We start from the raw sequence: 17399 nt of genomic DNA, 5'->3' as shown, positions 1-17399 counted from the left end.
CAACCCCGAGATGGACGGGGACCTAGAGAAAAAAAAAGACACGAGTTGGGTGCTCGCCGCCACGCCGACCAACCCACCACTATCAAGATTTCGCATGTCAAACATGACCCGTGAGAAGACCACAACTCCTTGCTTTGTCGCCCATCGTTTTAGAGACCGTTTTTGGTAGATACATCAATTATTTTTTCCATTGCTTCACGCAAAAAAATCTCTCCCATTGCAATGCGCATGCATATGTGCTAGTAACATTTTATGCATGCGAGTGTCAATTTTTTTATCCTACCATGTAGCTAGACCTTCTATCTATGCCATCCAACTTTGCATCAAGATCTGTGCTATCTTTACATAGACATTTCTCTTTTTTGTTTCTTCTAAACAAGAGAACATTTGACCTTGAAAATTTGCAGGTCAATGCCACACAGGTACCATTCTATGAATAACATGATTTTGATTTTTTGATGCAACATAAATTTGTCAAATTACAAATCTCAAATGAGTTTTATCATTTTATATATTTCTATTTCAGCCAAAAAAATCCGAAAAAATACTACACATGGCAGTATTTATGTCATGTAAAGTTTCAAGTTCAAATCCGATGTTTTCTTATTTTGGACAGACAAGTTCAAATCTGATATTTTCTTATTTGGGATAAACAAAGAAGAGAAGTTTGCACACATGAATTTTGATGCAAGAATGGATGATCTAGATAAGAGGTGTAGCTACATGGCCACACACCCACAACTTTCTCTATGCATTTGGATATGTGTATATAACCATTGTGGCAGTATTCTTCTATAGAGAATGACAAGTGAAACTTACTCTTTGTTTGCCATGAAGTTGTCCCTCTAGTGCATCAGAGTTGTGTAATGATTGGGCCCAATATTCTCAACATGCTCTATGCTACACCCAGTGCGCGACAAGAGAAGGGAAGGGTTTAATGGAGATCCATCAATGACCATGATGTAACCAATGAAGCTTCGTTGGTTGATGCAAAACGTACCTAAACCTCGATGATGTGGTCATGGCAGGCATTACACGGGACAAAGAAGGAAGGCTACCGCCATGGAATATGTCCAGGCTGCTGAATTGTTACTATATGTCATAGGAGTTTTTTCAGTGATTTATACAGGATCAATCAAGTGACGGTGAGATCCGGGTTAAGATGACCAAATTAGCGTCACGTGGGTCCACGACGAACGCGATGATGGCCTGCTGGCTGGATGGTCTAGTTGTCTGTTGTTTCTTCAGTACAATCAAATTATAAGTTCAGTTTGCTTTGTTCTGGATGGAAGAAATTAACTTGGGTTTAAGGTTCTGTACTAACTAACTAGTACTCCCTTTGTAAACACTCCCTCCGTTCCATAATGTAGTGCATATAGAATTTTTTAAAGTCAAACTTGTAAAACTTTGACCAAGTTTATGTAGAAAACTACCTATATCTACAATACGAAACATATACAATATGAAAGTTTAACTCAAGATCTATCCGATGATATGTATTTGGTATTCTAAATGAATATACTTTTCTCTCTAAACATGGTCAAAGTTAGCAAAGTTTGGCTTCTGAAAAAATCTATATGCACTACATTCTAAAATGGAGGGAGTAATATAAGACCGTTTAGATTACTAAAGTAGTGATCTAAATAGTCTTATATTAGTTTAACCCACTCAAACTGTAATCAGTGCGTACTATGGAGTATGGGGGAATAGAAAAGTTGCATGTTACTAGTGTGTTGTACTCCGATTATAATGAAATGTTATTCAAGTTCTGAAGCTATGTGTTCAGGAAGGAAGCAACTTAGGTTAGTAGGTTTGATGTTCTGAAGCTGCCGCTAACTAAAACAGAGCAAGAGAATACAAGATATTTTGTAGGGTAGCAACGAATTCCATCTCGATCATCAGTGTACAGAATCAGGTGCTGCTTGCAGGAAGGTGGTGAACATGTGCGTGACAGATAGATGGATAGATAGGTGCCTTGCACGAACCATACGCATGGCATCTTCTTTTTGTGTTGATGATTTGCCATAACCCATATTCTTTCTGTCGTGGCAGCATGAAACTTAATTGGCTCAAAGAAAAAGGCAAAATAGCCCAGCATAGATGGATATATAGGTCATGTACTAAATAATCCCCACTTCCACCAGCTAGCTAGTTGCTCTAGAGCAAAGCACCAAGGAAGAAGATCCATCTCTCCAATTGATTCGTTCTAGGTGCTTGCTTAATTTCATGAGCAAACTACTCTACCTTTGATGCTTCTTATGCCTATTCTTCTCCTCTAGAACACATGACCTCCTCGATTTTAGTTCAGGGCAACCCTCTGCCTTCTTGTTTGAAAGCAACCTTTTATTTCTTTATAGGGTTTGCCAGTATCTAGTGAGTGTGAATTGATTAGTATAAAGAGGAGCAAATTTATTTTACGTGCATGTTTTCAGGTGCAGCTCGAACCAGCAAACCATGCAACCCATGGAGGGGGTTCTGGTTGCTTTGGCATCCTACGGCGCCACCATGCTCGCGCAGATGGCCAAAGATAAGGTGGCCATGCTGACCAGGGTCTCCGGCGAGATCGACGACATTGGCGTCAAGCTCAGGGACCTCAAAAACTTCCTTGCCGATGCTAATAGGAGGAACATCACTGACGAGAGCATGCGGCGGTGGGTGGAGGAACTGAAGCGTGCCATGTACGACGATGCCATTGACATCCTCGATCGATGTCGGCTCAAGGTCACAGAGTAGGATCCATCCAAAGGCATGCTCCTCTGCACGAGGAATCCCCTCGACACATCACCAAATTTATAGGAAGTGAATCGCTCTTTGTTAGGCGATGTAATAATGTAGGGACTTCGTAATGTGGATCCTATTCGTGCAGCGCGCAAGTGTAACTAACTTGGAAGTGCGAACTCGAAAAAATAACTCCTCCCTCTATTTATGTAAGGAATAAAAACCGTGATGCAGAAATATACATACAATTTAGTATTTGGACGCACGGTTTAAGAGATAAACCGTTTTGAAAAACAAAATGTAGAAAAAAGCTTCTAGTTTGCGACGAGTGGCACTCAGTATGAGAGAAGGTGTGAAGTAAAGTTTGTAAGGGGTATTCTTTAATTAGTGATTTCGGCACTTCTGGCCTTAGCACACGCACAACCAACTCGGCTAGCAGCCCACCATTGCGTCCACGTCCTTCTGGACCTCTGCCTAGCTCGGGAGTGCCTAAGGGCTAGTTTGGTTGCTTTCCTGGGTTGCATGCCTGGGCAGAGGTGCTGCCTGGAGTGCGCCTGGGATTTCGAAAAATTTGGCCTGGGCAGGCAGCCTGGTCTGCAGTTCGTTTGGATCATAGCCTGGTCTGAAAGGTGGTCAAGGTAATAAAATATATGTAAAAACCGATGCATCAGCATATAACTTGTCTGCACATCACTTTATTAGAGCCAGGCAGCTCCAGGCCACAGTCCAGACGACTGAAAAAGGACGCCTGGCAGGCTAACTATCTGCCTGAGTATGCCAGGCCAGGCTAGCGCTACATTTTTCTGGACTCCAACCAAACAACCACCAGGCGGATCCCAGGAACCCTTCAGGCTAGGCATCACACAGCGTGGACGTGATCCAAACTAGCCCTAAGTTTTTAGCGAGACTGAAGAAGGTCTCGTTGAAGAAGCCCCCTCCCAGCCGCAAGTAATGGGCCTGCCCAACTTTTTGGTTAGTCTTTTTATATGTTTCTTCACTCTTTTGTTTTTCTTGTTTGACTCTTGTTTATATTTCAATTAATTAACTTCAAAAAAATCAAAATTAATAATTTGGAAATTTTCACTCTGGGTATTTTTCTGGTTAGAGTAACTCTAAAAAAATGTTAATAAAGTTATGCTAACAAAAAGATTATGGGACCGATTGACCGAATCGATCTGTAAGCAGCCGCTGCCGGGCGTGGCTATACCTTGCTTCAGGCGAGTTGGATGCGAGCCTCGCCTGAAGGAGAGTCATACTGCACCGGCCCAGCTCGCGTGAGGCCACAACCTCGTTTTTCCAGTATATTTCGTGTTATTTATTTATTTTTAATTTTTTGGTTTTCGTCTTTTTCATATTTTTTTTCTATTTTTATTTTCGTTTATAATTCCAAATATTCTAAATAAGATATTACAAAAGCAATTTCAATGAAACATATGGGCATAGAGAAATTGTTTCTCATGTATACAACAATATACATTGTGTGTGAAAAAAGTTGATCATGTCTTTAAAAATGTTAATCCAAGCATTTGAAAAAATGTTAAACAAGTATTTGAAAAATGTTAACAAAAAATTTAGAGAAAATGTTGACTGTGTATTCAGAAAATAGTGAAGTTGTATTCAAAAAATGTTAATCGAGCATTTGAAAAAAATGATTAATGTGTATAGAAAATATTCCATAGATTAAAAACAATAATAATTTGAATAATGTTGATCAAGCATTTTTTTAACTTGTATAGAAAAAAAAGTTGATCATGTATTTAAAAAATGTTAATCAATCATTTGGAAAAAACTTAAATGTGTATAGAAAAAATGTTCAACTTGTACTTAAAAATGTTAATCTGGTATTTGAAAAGTCTTAATCAAGCATTTGAAAAATGTTAAATCTGTATAGAAAAAATATTGACCATTTATTCAAAAAAGTTAATCTTGTATTTAAAAAATGTTAGTCAAGTATTCAAAAAAAATGTTAAATGTGTATCGAAAAAATGTTGACCAAGTATTCAAAATATGCTAATATGGTATTTGAAAAATGTTAAATCAGTCTAAAAAATATTGACCATTTATCCAGTAAATGTTAATCTTGTATTTAAAAAATATTGAACGTATATTAGAAAAATCTATTAGATATATACCAAAAATTTGTACAAAAAGAATGAAAACCCGAGAGAAAACAAAAGATAACCAAGGAAAAAAAACCCGAAGAAAATTAAGAAGAAAGAAATAGTAGAAAAAAGCTAGTGAGAAACGAGAAAGAAACAAAGAAAACCGAAGAAAAACAAAAAATAAAGAAATAGAAGTAATAACCGAGTAAAACATAGAAACAAAACAAAGAAAATCTTGTGTAAATATAAGAACAAAGAAAAAGACGGAAACCAGTGGAAAACCGGCTCTTTTCCTTTAATTTGGTCGCGCGCTACTTACTTAACACGAACTCGCCGTTGTCTCATTGACTAGCGAGCTACTGTGCAACCTGGAGATCCTGGGATCGATCACCACTCTCTCTCTCTCTTTATCTCTACTCAACTTCTTTTAAGTATTCGCAAGTGGGTTGGCCCGTTACTTTAGACGCGTCACGTGAGAGCTCCTACCATCTCTCTCTTTTTTTTTTTTTTGAATTGGAACATCTTGCATTCCAAGTTTTACGCCGGACCGACCAAATCGGCAGTCACAGCAACGATTACATTGGGAGGGAGATCCCTAAGAGAATTACATTTACCTATGGCCGCCATTTCATGGGCAGGCTTGTTACAAGTACGGGGGCAATGGATGACACGCCACTCACTAAAACCCAACTGAAGCAGACACCTTGTCTCGCGGAAAAGAGCCCCCAAGGCGGACCGGTCGAGCACCGGGGTGTTGATGGCTTGGGCAAGTTCTAAACAGTCAGTCTCAAAATCCACACGGCACATACCATGATCTTTAGCAAGGTTAATGGCGTTCAGTAGGGCAGTAGCTTCAGCGTGTAGAGCATCACTCACATGCTCAATCTTACCAGCAGCAGCAAACAGAACATCACCCATATGGTCCCGCGCAACACAACCCCATCCCGAGCTCTGGTTAGACGCATCAAAGGCTTCATCAATATTAATTTTCACCTTGTCCACATTTGGTTTGACCCACTGGGAATGGGTGAGCATCTTTACGTTCCCAAGCTGGACACGCACAGAACTCACGCCATTCAGCAACCTGCTTCTGGAGTAGGAAATAGAACTCTTCAGGCTTAGCTCTATTCTGCTTATGATTGGCTTTATTTCTCTCCGTCCACCACAGCCATAAGAGGCAGATGATTTTTAATTTCTTTTCCTCTGGAAGGGCAAAAATGTACAGAAGGAGTTCGTGCGGGGACAAGCATTGCAGCAGGTCAAGCCGGATCGCCTCGAGATCGCACACACGCCACACCTTCTTTACTTCCTTACATCTAAAAAAGAGGTGGCTGCCGTCTTCTGGAAGCCTATGGCATATAACACACGTAGTGTCCAGCTCCACCCCAATCCGTTCAATATTCCTCAGCATAGGGTGACTATTGTGAGCAACCCTCCACATAAAATGATGCACTTTCCCTGGGGATTTAACCTTCCAAAGTTCCTGCCATAGCTTGCTATTCCCAGTGTCACCCAAAGAGCTCTCTCCCTGCTGCCGGCGGGCCTGCCGTTTCAACATATCAATCTGAACTCTATATGCAGACCTCACTGAAAATAGCTCCTTGGTATCAAATTGCCATGCCAGAAAGTCCTCGTGATGCTGAAAAACTGGAATCTTGAGAATAACAGCAGCCTCTTCCGTGTTGAAAGTTTGTCTGACCAGCTGTTCATCCCAGGAGTGTGTGTCAGGGTCTAATAACTCAGCAACTTTTGTCAGAATAGTGTTGCCTCTTGGGGATCTTGGAAACCGAACAGCACCGGTGGGGAGCCAGGGGTCCTGCCAAATCCGGATATTCTCGCCCGTACCCACTCTCCACACCATACCCTCCTTGATAACCTCCACACCTTGCAAAATACTTCGCCATACGTAGCTGATACCAGGGGCCGCAGAAGCTGCAAGGATGTTACCGTCCGGGTAATACTTTGCACGAAGAACACGAGCACAAAGTGAATCCGGTGCCTGGATCAGCCTCCAGACTTGGCGGGACAACATAGCGATGTTGAACGTGTGTAGGTCTCTGAAACCAAGCCCACCCTGCTCCTTTGGGAGAGTCAACCTGTCCCAACCAACCCAGTGATGTTTATGCTCGTCCTCCTGATTATCCCACCAAAATCGGCATATCATGTGGCTAATGCTCTCACATAGGGACTTAGTGAGGTCAAAACAGGCCATAGCATAGGCGGGGATTGCCTGGGCTACGGTTTTGATTAAAATTTCTTTTCCCTTTTTTGACAAAAGTTTGATTTTGTATCCCTGAAGCAGCTCCCAAATTCTGTCCCGGAGGTACTCAAAGCAGAGGCGACGCGACTTTCCCACATAACGTGGTAAACCTAGATACTTGCCCTGCTGTCCCTCATTCTGAAGTCCAAGTAAGTTCAGAAAGATTTGTTTCCTTTGCTGTGATGTATTCTTACTGAAGAGCACAGCTGACTTGTCACGGTTTATAATTTGGCCCGACCCCTGCTCATATACGGCAAGAATTTCATTGACTGTTGACACACTTTCCTCGGTGGCTTCCAACAACAGTAAAGAATCGTCCGCAAAAAGCAAATGCGCGAGATATAGCTCTCGCGGCCGCTGCGGTATGCAGACTGCCGCGGACTGCTTGCATTGACGCCACCTTGGGTCATAGGCTCATAGCTAGCTCCGCCTCTCGCGATCCAATCTTGCGAGACTTCCGCTCCTGTACGTGCACGCACACCCGCCGCAATAGACCACCGCTGATTCCGATCTGCTACAGCGACCGCATGCTCGATCGCATTGCTTATCCCGATCAAACTAGTCGCTGATTCAAGGAGGGCTTGCCGGGGAAATTTTGAAGGTCTTGGAGGAGGTCTATTGAAGTTGGAGAAGGAGATGAGAGCTGAGTGAAGGTCTTCGTTAGACGGTGTTCGACGGAGGCGCTTGTGAATTCGACGGCGGCCGGACGAATCCAGCGCAGTGAGCTTCTACTACGGCCCTGCCTGGTTGGGCCACCGAAGAAGATGACGTCTGCGCATGGCCCTGGAAGGCGGAGAGTTTGACCATAGATCCGGACTTGGCATACATCGGTGTGGGAAATTTGTGTCAAGTGTTCTTCAGGGTTTCATCGTGTTTGGTTAGGGATGGCGTGGCGGCATGCTTTCCCAGTTTAGAAATCGTGTTTTTCCCACCCTATCCCCGTTCCGTTGGTGTGCTTATCACCGGCGAAGGGTGTGTTGTTTTGTGTGTCCGACAAGTCTTTCAGGATCCAATCGGTTTAGGTTACTAGTGGATTCGTCTGGCTAGGTTCCATGGTTTCAGAGAGTTTCTATAGGCCTTATCGTCGTTCTCTTCTCGGGGGGGGGGGGGGGGGGGGGGGCGTTGGCGCCTCCTGTTCTACATTGACGACTTTCTGGCCACTGTTTCTACAAGTTTTGGGGTTTCAAAAAGTTTGGTACACCAAGGCAGATACCCAGAGGCAGCACCGAGCTTTGCTCAGGTTGCGTCGCCGGTGAATGCATGAGGAGGGAGACTAGCTTTGATTAACTTTACTTCTCTATATGGGTGTGGGGGAGGGGAAGGGAGGGAGGGAGAGATCGCCTTCTTTTTAAAAAAGTACTTCCTCCGTTCCGAATTACTTGTTTTAGATTTGTCTAAGTATGAATGTATCTAGACACATTTTAGTGTTAGATAGATCCGTATCTAAACAAATATAAGATAAGTAATTTGAGACAGAGGTAATATGCATTTGGCAACTAGCAAGCATAACAAATCTAGGACAAGTAATTTTGGCTTTGTGATGATTCCTATTAAAGCTCCAATATGGATCTTGTTACGTTTCCGGAGTTAATAGCAGCAACTTGTTGGTACCTATGGTGGCAAAGAAGGCAGATTGCGAGAGAAGATATTCAGTCCCGCGAGGGGAGAACACCAGCGATCCTTGATTTAGTTCTAAACTTTGTGAGGGCAGCGGGAAAGGTAACAACTTCACCCAAATTTAACACATGGGTGACAGTCCTAGCAGGTCAGCAAGTCCTTAATGTGGACACCTCTTTTTCGGGAGTGAATTGCAAAAAACCACCATATTTGAAGTTGAAGCATCCAATTGCCACCACATTTGTTGCGCGTCCCAAAAATCCACCACTTGACTTGTAATTTTTCTCAATAAAAACAAATGACCGGTTTGCCGCAGTTAACACGATTTCTGACTAGGGTGGCCCACCCGTCAGGTGCCACGTGGGCGAGGCCAAACGACGAGTGGGTTGACGGCCGTTAGGGCACGCGCGTGGTCAAAGCGCTCGCGCTCTGACTGCTTGGCCCATTCTCCCCTCTTTCCCCCGTCATTCTCTCTGTCCTGCGATGGCGGCGGCGGCTAAACCTAGAGGCGGCGGCGGCGAGTCAGCAGGCGGCGGAGGGACTGGAGGCGATGGTGATGGGTTCTCGGAGGTGGACAACTGGTTCGGAAGCAGTAGCTTGCCGATGCAGCGGGCTCCTTCACCGGAGCGACCCCCTTCGCCCCCCTCGCCACCAGAGTGGGACATTGAGCGCCGTGCGGCGGCGGCCCTAGCACGCAAGATCAGGGCTTCAGGCGTTGGAGAAGGCCATCAGTGGGCTTCAGGGTTCGGTGGCGTGTGGTAAGATTTCTTCCCCCTCCACCCCTCTCTTCATTGGATTCACTGGAAATTTTAGGGTTGTTAGATTTTAGGAGATTTGAGGGCAGTTTGATTTTAGGGCTTTGTTTACTGAAGATTATTGTTTGTTTACTCAAGTGTTATAGCTGATATAGTTAATATCTTTTCTGTATAACATGTTTCAGTAGGAAATATAGCTCTGGGTTTATAGTTTTATGCATGAATGCTTTGTTTACTCCTTATTGACAGTGAAGATAGTGCTAATATCTTGTCTGAATATCTTGTCTGAATAACATGTTACATTATTAAAACAGAATCAATCAAGCACTAATTCTCCTCAATTTTATGTAGTTTGGATGATGAGATATGGGAAATAAGGTACCATTTTCAAGGGAGAGACAACTTGGAGAGGACCATTTCTTTGTCAGAAATTACTTTTATGAACATGTTAGCACTGCTAGAGACTGAAGAGGGATATACTGAAGCTGACTACATGTTCTATATGAAAGAAGAAGGAAAGGGGGCAGCAGGAATGCAGGTTATTGACAGTGAAGATAGTGTGGAAGAGATGCTAGACTATTATGCTGAGCAGAAGGTGCTCAACATAACTGTAATTAAGGCTAATGAGCCTAATCCAGGAGAGTTTATAGGTCAAATATTGTGGAGGAACAAGTGCCTATAAGTAATGTGGGGGATTCCAACATTATTTCTATAGATGAGGCAGGAGTATTGTTCCCTATTGCTGTTGAAGACACAATTGAAGAGTTGTATGCTGTGCCTATTGCTGTTGTAGAGCCAGGTCAAGAGTCTGCATATATTAACACACAACAGAGCATGAATTTGAAGAAAGCAAAGGGCAAAGAGAAAGTACAGGAAGATGTTGGCCCCTCTGATGATGAAGTGTTTGTTGATTTGAACTGCTGTGAGGAGGAAGATGAAATCATTGAGGAGGAAGAGCATGACATAGGTAATGAGGAGGAAGATGAAATCATTGAGAAGCTGAAGCAGAAAAGGAAGCAAAGAGAGGATCCTATGCATCACTTTGAAGGAGACACAGAAGTGGAAGAGATGTGTCCAGAGGCAGAGGACTCAGACACAGAACCTGAGACACCTCTTCCTCAAACATTCAAGAAAGTAGGCAAAGCAGGCCCCACTACAAGATCACACCATGAAGCTGACATTGAGGTAATTCCTGATTTCATTCCATCTGATGATTCTGCTTGTTTCCCTGGGGACTATGGCATTAGTGATTCAGATGATGAGTCAGGTCTACCACTCCCTTGTGGAAGGAAGAGTCAAGCCAAGAGGGCCAGGACTAGGATCTGGTATGATGAGAGCAAGCCAGATGCTCATGACCAACTTTGCTTGAGTATGTGCTTCACTGATGTGTATCAGTTTAGAAGAGCACTTAGGAATTTTCATATCAGAATCCTTAGAAATTTCCAGTACCATAGGAACTGCAAGGATAGGATCATTGTGCATTGCACAGAAAGGGACAATGGGTGTCCTTTTTTCATGACTGCATCCACAATTGCTCATGAGAAGACATTCTGCATCAAGAAGATGCAGTTGTTGCACACTTGTGGTGCACATGGAGAAAAAACCAAAGTGACAGTTGACTGGATGGCCAGAACATGTGAGCAGCAACTGAGAGATAATCCAAGGGCTGGTGTTGATGCAATTTTAAAAAGAACAAAGACTAAGTATGGGCTGGAAGTGCCAAAGACCAAGGCCTACAGGGCAAGGTCATTGGCCATTGAAGTGGTGGAAGGTGACATGAAGGGACAATACACAAGGTTTAGGGATTATCTTCAAGCTGTGCTTGATACCAACCCTGGGAGCAGATGCATTGTGACTACCAAAGAGCTTGAGCTCCATCCTAGCCCAAATCCTAGGTTCCACTACATGTTCTACTGTCTGAATGCTTCAAAAGAAGGTTTCTTGAATGGGTGTAGGCCCTTTATAGGTATTATATGTATTCCAAATTACTCCAATTCATTGCCCATATCTTGTACTTAATAATGCACTAATTTCACTACCCAATGCTTTAATACAAGTTTAGATGGTTGCTTTATCAAGCTTTCTACTGGGCAACAGATACTTGCAGCCACTGGTAGGGATGGGAATAACAACATATTCCCTATTGCTATTGGTATTGTTGATAAGGAGGACAAGGAAAGTTGGACTTGGTTTCTTAGCCAATTAAGAGCTTGCATTGGAGAGGGGAACAAGTGGGGCACATACACAATCATCTCTGATAGACAGAAGGTATATTTTTCATTTCACAATTGAATAAGCAATTTCTAGAAATAATAATTTGTTATACTTGCTGCCATTGTGAAGTAATATGATTAATAATTTGTAATACTTGCTGCAATTATGAAGTTATATGATTAATAATCTATATAATGACTTAAACAGGGGCTGTTGAATGCAATTCAAGCTGTGTTCCCACACTCACCTCAAAGATATTGTCTTAGACATATCTATGCAAATTTCCAGTCAGCTGGCTTCAGAAGTGAGGAGTTGAAGAAGCATATGGACAATGCTGCATATTCATACACCAAGAATGGTTTTGAGGTTGCAATGAATGAACTGAGAAAGGAGGATAAAGATGCTTGGAAGTGGCTTTGTGATATCCCTAAAGAGACTTGGGTAAGGCATGCTATGGATCACACATGCAAGACAGACCTAGTAGTCAACAATCTTAGTGAAGTATTTAACAAGATGATACTAGATGTGAGGAACAAGCCAATAAGGAGCTGTGTAGATGGATTCAGAACTAAGTTGATGGTTAAGTACCAAGCAGTTAGAGAGAAGACAGAGAAGAGTAAGTGGGAGATAACACCCACTTATATGGAGAAGTTGGAGGAGTCAAAGAAGTACTCAAGGCAATGCACTGCATACATGGCAGGTCCTGGTATTTGGCAAGTCACTAGTGGGGAGTCTACCTACTGTGTGAACCTTGATAAGTGGACCTGTGACTGCAAGAAATGGGACCTATGTGGTTGGCCATGTAACCATGCAGTTTCTGCCATTACAAGAGTGAAGGGACAGCCAGAAGACTATGTGCATGAGTTCTTCAAAAAACCATTGTATAAGGAAACATACAAGCACATCATCTACCATGTACCAGGGCCTGACTGTTGGCCTAGGACACCAACTGTTGACATAGATCCACCAGTGTTCAAAGAGAAGAAGGGCAGGAAGCAAACAGCTAGGAGGAAGGGGCAATTTGATGTCCCAACAAAGAAGGATACATCAAGGATGGCAACTATCACCTGCAGCAACTGCAATATGCAGAAACATAGGTACACCTACTGCCCTCAGCCCCTGAAGCCTCATCTTCAGGCAAGAAAGGACAAGCACAAGGTATGGAATATGCACACTATTGTCATTGTTTTAATCATTTGATTCATCCTAATTGTTGGGCTATGATGTGTGCTTTCTTAGACAACCAGAACTCACTACCATGGAGCTGGGGGAAGTTCTACTGCTATTGCACAGCCTGCAATCAGTGCACCACCTGCTGCATCTACTAGGGTTAGAAGAACAACTGCTACTGGTCATTCCCAGCCTGCTACATCTACCAGGGGAAGAAAATCAACTGCTACTGGTCATTCCCAGCCTGCTACATCTACTAGGGGAAGAAAATCAACTGCTGCTTCTACTGGTCCTGCCCAGCCTGCTGCTTCTACAAGGCCAAGAAGAACAACTGCTGCTTCTAGAAGGGCAAGCATCACCAGTGATGCTTCTACTACTCCTTCCCAGGCTGCCACAAGAGCTTCAGGTTCAAGCAATGCAGCCAGCAGGAGAGGTGGAAGGCCCTACATGGCACCTAGGGCTGCAACTACAATAGAGGGAGCAACAGTAGGGTCTAAAAGGAAGAGGTTCCAGAGCACCAGGATGAGGGGTTACTTTTATACCAGTGGAAACTAGTCAGTGCACAATTTGGCTGTTGTCTTTTGAACCGCCTGCCTTAAGTATTTCTAAATTTCAGAAACTATGCCTGAGAACTGCTATGTGTGAACTGCTATGTGTAATCAGTATTTAGCCTGAGAACTGCTATGTGTGAACTATGCTTGAGAACTTGTTTGTGTTACCATGCTAAGTTTGAGAACTTGTATGGATGATAACTCTTATGGTTGAGAACATGTTTGTTTCATCAACAATTTACTTTTTTGATTTTATGCTTTTTGCTATTCTATGAGATTTTGGCATTTGATGGTTAGTTTGGAGTGGTGGTTTTGTCGAGCCCGAGCCACCCTAAAGCCTAAATGCAAGGTTGAGTGGCTTTGTTGAGCCAAAGCCACCTTGAAGACTAAATGGTGGTTTCGGTGGTTTAGGGTGGTTTTGTCGAGCCCAAGCCACCCTAAAGCCTAAATGAGCCTAAATGATAGGTTTAGGGTGTTTTTGTCGAGCCCAAGCCACCTTGAAGATTTAATGGTGGTTTGGGTGGTTTTGTCGAGCCCAAGCCACCATATAACCTAAATGATAGGTTTAGGGTGGCTTTGTCGAGCCCAAGCCACCCTAAAGCCTAAATGATTGTTTTAGTTGGCTTGGGTTAAAATTCAGTTTAGTTAAAATTCAGAGCCAATTAAGGAGGACAAGGAAAGTTGGACTTGGTTTCTTAGCCAATTAAAAGCCTACCTAACACCATTAATCTATTTCCTACCTACCAGCCATCATTTCTACTATATAAGGCACCCCCCAATTGGCACACACAACATTCAAACCCAAACACAATCACTTCTCCTCCCCCCAGCCGCCAGAGCAAACCCTTTGAGAGATGGATCTTGGAGAGGTTGTCGATGAAGAAGAACAGGTGCCCAGGGCCAGGCGTAGAGAGGCAAGAAGGAGGGAGAGAAGGCAACTAGCTTCGTGGATCCTTGCAGCATGCAACCGCAAAGACATGGAGCAATTCATGGAGGCATTCCCAGTTGACTCCAACCCTACTGATGATGATATCATCTACTGGGCAAGGAGGAGGGCCAATTTCCATCCTTTTCAGGTTACTAGGATGAGGTGGAGTAGGATTCTGTACCTAGATGAATGATATGTTAAGTTTCACTGCTCCTAGATCTATCTTGCTATCTATCTATGTATCAAATCAGTTGATGAGTGCAATGTAATAAATCCTAGATGGTGAGTGCACTATGCATATTTTTGGATTATTAGGATTATGTACCCTATAGGTTAAATGCATATCTTTGTGCTTTATGTGATCAACAATTTACATCATGTAAGCATTTGCCCAATTTGGCCATGCCCAGTTGGTCTTGACCATTCACCATGTAGTCCAAAGAAGCAGATTCATAACAGCATAGCTCTTACTATAGAAAGCTAACAACATTACATAACTGGGGTAGTTTTGCAGCTAGTCATTACATACATTACATAAATTAACTGGAGGTAGTTTTGCAGATAAACATCACAGTCATTACATAACTAGGGGATTCCCAAAATATACAACCCCAAGGCCAGCTATATTGTTCCAAGGCCACATATTAGCTTAACATAACTGAGGTGATGAACAACATTGTTCACTCATCAAGGATTGACTTGATCTTGGCAAGCTTGTCCTTGTTGCCATGACCAGCTTTCATAAGATCACCCACCAGAAACTCCAGCTTCTTCTTCTCCTCTATCAGCCAGTCCCTCTCTTTCTTCATCTCATCCCTCTCCTTCCTTGTGTTCCTAATGATCTCCCCCTGAGACCTAAGAATGCACTTCATCTCCTTCAGCTCCTGAGCCAGCTTCTCCATCTGCTTCATCTTGCCAAAGTCAGCACTATCCTTCTCCTTGCTGGTAGCTAGCTTCTCCATGTCCTTGTCCACATCCATCTGCTTCTGCTTGAACTCTTCATCACTCACGACCCTGTTGTTCTGATCTGCCCAATCAAACATCTTGGTGACATCCTCAACTAGCTGACTGTACTGATCCCCAAGTGTATCCAACTGCTTGTTCACCTTGTCCAACTCTTTCTTATACTTAGCATGGTCAATCACTCTGCCACAATTCTCCTCATGAAACATCTCCCATATCTTCTCCAAACATCTTTGCAGAATAGAAGGCCATGGGGCATCAACCCACTAAGCAACTCCACAGTCAATACCATCCTGCATCAAGTATTAGAAAATAAAGATGCTAACTTCAAAAATAAAATAGATGAGATATCCAGTGATTCAGTCATACTTGCAGATACAATAGACATTCAGGAAACTTCAAGTTCAAATCAATGTCCTAAACATGTTTCATTTACTCAATTTACCGACACAAACTGATGCTTGCAAAATCACTGTTAAAAACATGTTTCATCAACTACAGACAGTCCAAAATGACTGAATTTACTGAATTTACTGCAGACTAACTACCACTAACACAATTAACTGAATTTACTGACAGCAACTACAGACAGTCCAAATTTACTACATACTAACTACCAAAGTTACTGCAAACAGTGCAAATTTACTGCATACAAACTAACATTTGATTGTTGCAACTGCAGATAGTCCAAATTATCTGAATTTACTGCAGACTAACTACCATTAACACAATTAACTGAATCTGCAGACTAACTACCACTGAATTTACTGACCTGAGGAACAACACATCCATAGAACCTCCTCCCAGTGTCCCTTCCTTCAAATGCAACATATTTCATGCATGGGGCCAAGTGCAGTCTACATGTGATGCTTGCATCTGCAGCTCTACCACAGAAGGATGCATCTATAGTGGTGCCAGGGTTCGCCTGCATTGTAGCACACTAGTGAACCGCAGAAAAGATAGGAACTGCTCCAAACATGGTCTGAAATCGAAGAACACTTGAACCCTAACCCTAACCCTAGGTGCAAAGCAGATATCTTACCCAGTGCTGCTCCAGATCCATGCCGAGCAGCTCCTCCTCATCGCTGCTCTCCTTTCCATCCTTTCACGACGGCATCTTCTACAGCGGGGAGGGAACCGTGCCTCCGGCGGCGGCGAAGAACTCCGGCGGCGGCAACAGGGGACAGAGCAGAGGAGGGAGAGTGAGAGAGTGTGCGAGTGGAGTGGAGTGTGAGCGGCGGGGAGTGGGGGCTCTGTTTTGTACCGCGTGCCCTAACGGCCGTCAACCCACTCGCCGTCTGGCCTCGCCCACGTGGCACCTGACGGGTGGGCCAGCCTAGTCAGAAATCGTGTTAACTGCGGCAAACCGGTCATTTGTTTTTATTGAGAAAATTTACAAGTCAAGTGGTGGATTTTTGGGACGCGCAACAAATATGGTGGCAATTGGATGCTTCAACTTCAAATGTGGTGGTTTTTTGCAATTCACTCCTTTTTCGGTGTGTTTACTTGGAATACAGTGGGGCGATCATCTGAGTTCATTTTTGAAAAGAGTCGTTTTATTACTTAAAAAGTTTTAACAATTATACCCGGTCTCTGCATAACTAAGATGCACACAGCCAAATCATCCGAGATCATAGGGAAAGTTTTATCAGAGCGGACCTAGTCTCGGCTGAGGATGCTGCTCTTCATGAAGGGCTGAAACTTGCAATAAGTATTGGTTGTCACAATATCTTTGCAAGGCTGGACAATATCATGGTGGTTGATGCCCTAAAGCAAAGAGAAGGACATTCTATGATGGCAGCTTGTGCTATTGATGATTGTCTTTCTATTATGGTTGAGTTCGAAAAGGTTACTATCGAGCATTATAATAGGCAGTCTTATGTAGTTGCTCATGAGCTAGCTAAATGAGGTCGTAACCCCCTTTCATCGTTAAACTTTTAGCAGATGATGTACTCCCTCCCTTTCATAATGTAGTGCATATAGATTTTTTAAAAGATCAAACTTTACAATCTTTGACCAAGTTTATTGAGAAAACTATTTATATCTATAGTAACAAATATAGACAACATGAAAGTATATCTTGTGATGTATCTAAGGATATGTATTTCGTATTTCAGATGT

The 17399-nt window shown here is 43.0% G+C and overlaps 1 protein-coding gene across 1 annotated transcript; it reads left to right on the top strand.

Annotated features, from left to right (window-relative positions):
• Positions 1 to 2058: 2058 nt before the first annotated feature.
• Positions 2059 to 2975, top strand: LOC123190952 (uncharacterized). Its single transcript, XM_044603677.1, has 2 exons — positions 2059 to 2210; positions 2433 to 2975. Exon 2 carries the CDS (start codon positions 2455 to 2457, stop codon positions 2731 to 2733), a length of 279 nt encoding a protein of 92 aa, XP_044459612.1. The 5' UTR covers positions 2059 to 2210; positions 2433 to 2454; the 3' UTR covers positions 2734 to 2975.
• Positions 2976 to 17399: the final 14424 nt, after the last annotated feature.

This window comes from Triticum aestivum, chromosome 2A, assembly GCF_018294505.1.
Source record: "Triticum aestivum cultivar Chinese Spring chromosome 2A, IWGSC CS RefSeq v2.1, whole genome shotgun sequence".
Classification (NCBI taxonomy): Eukaryota; Viridiplantae; Streptophyta; class Magnoliopsida; order Poales; family Poaceae; genus Triticum; species Triticum aestivum.
Note: the sequence above shows the minus strand (reverse complement) of the source record. Positions and strands in the feature narration are given on the sequence as shown.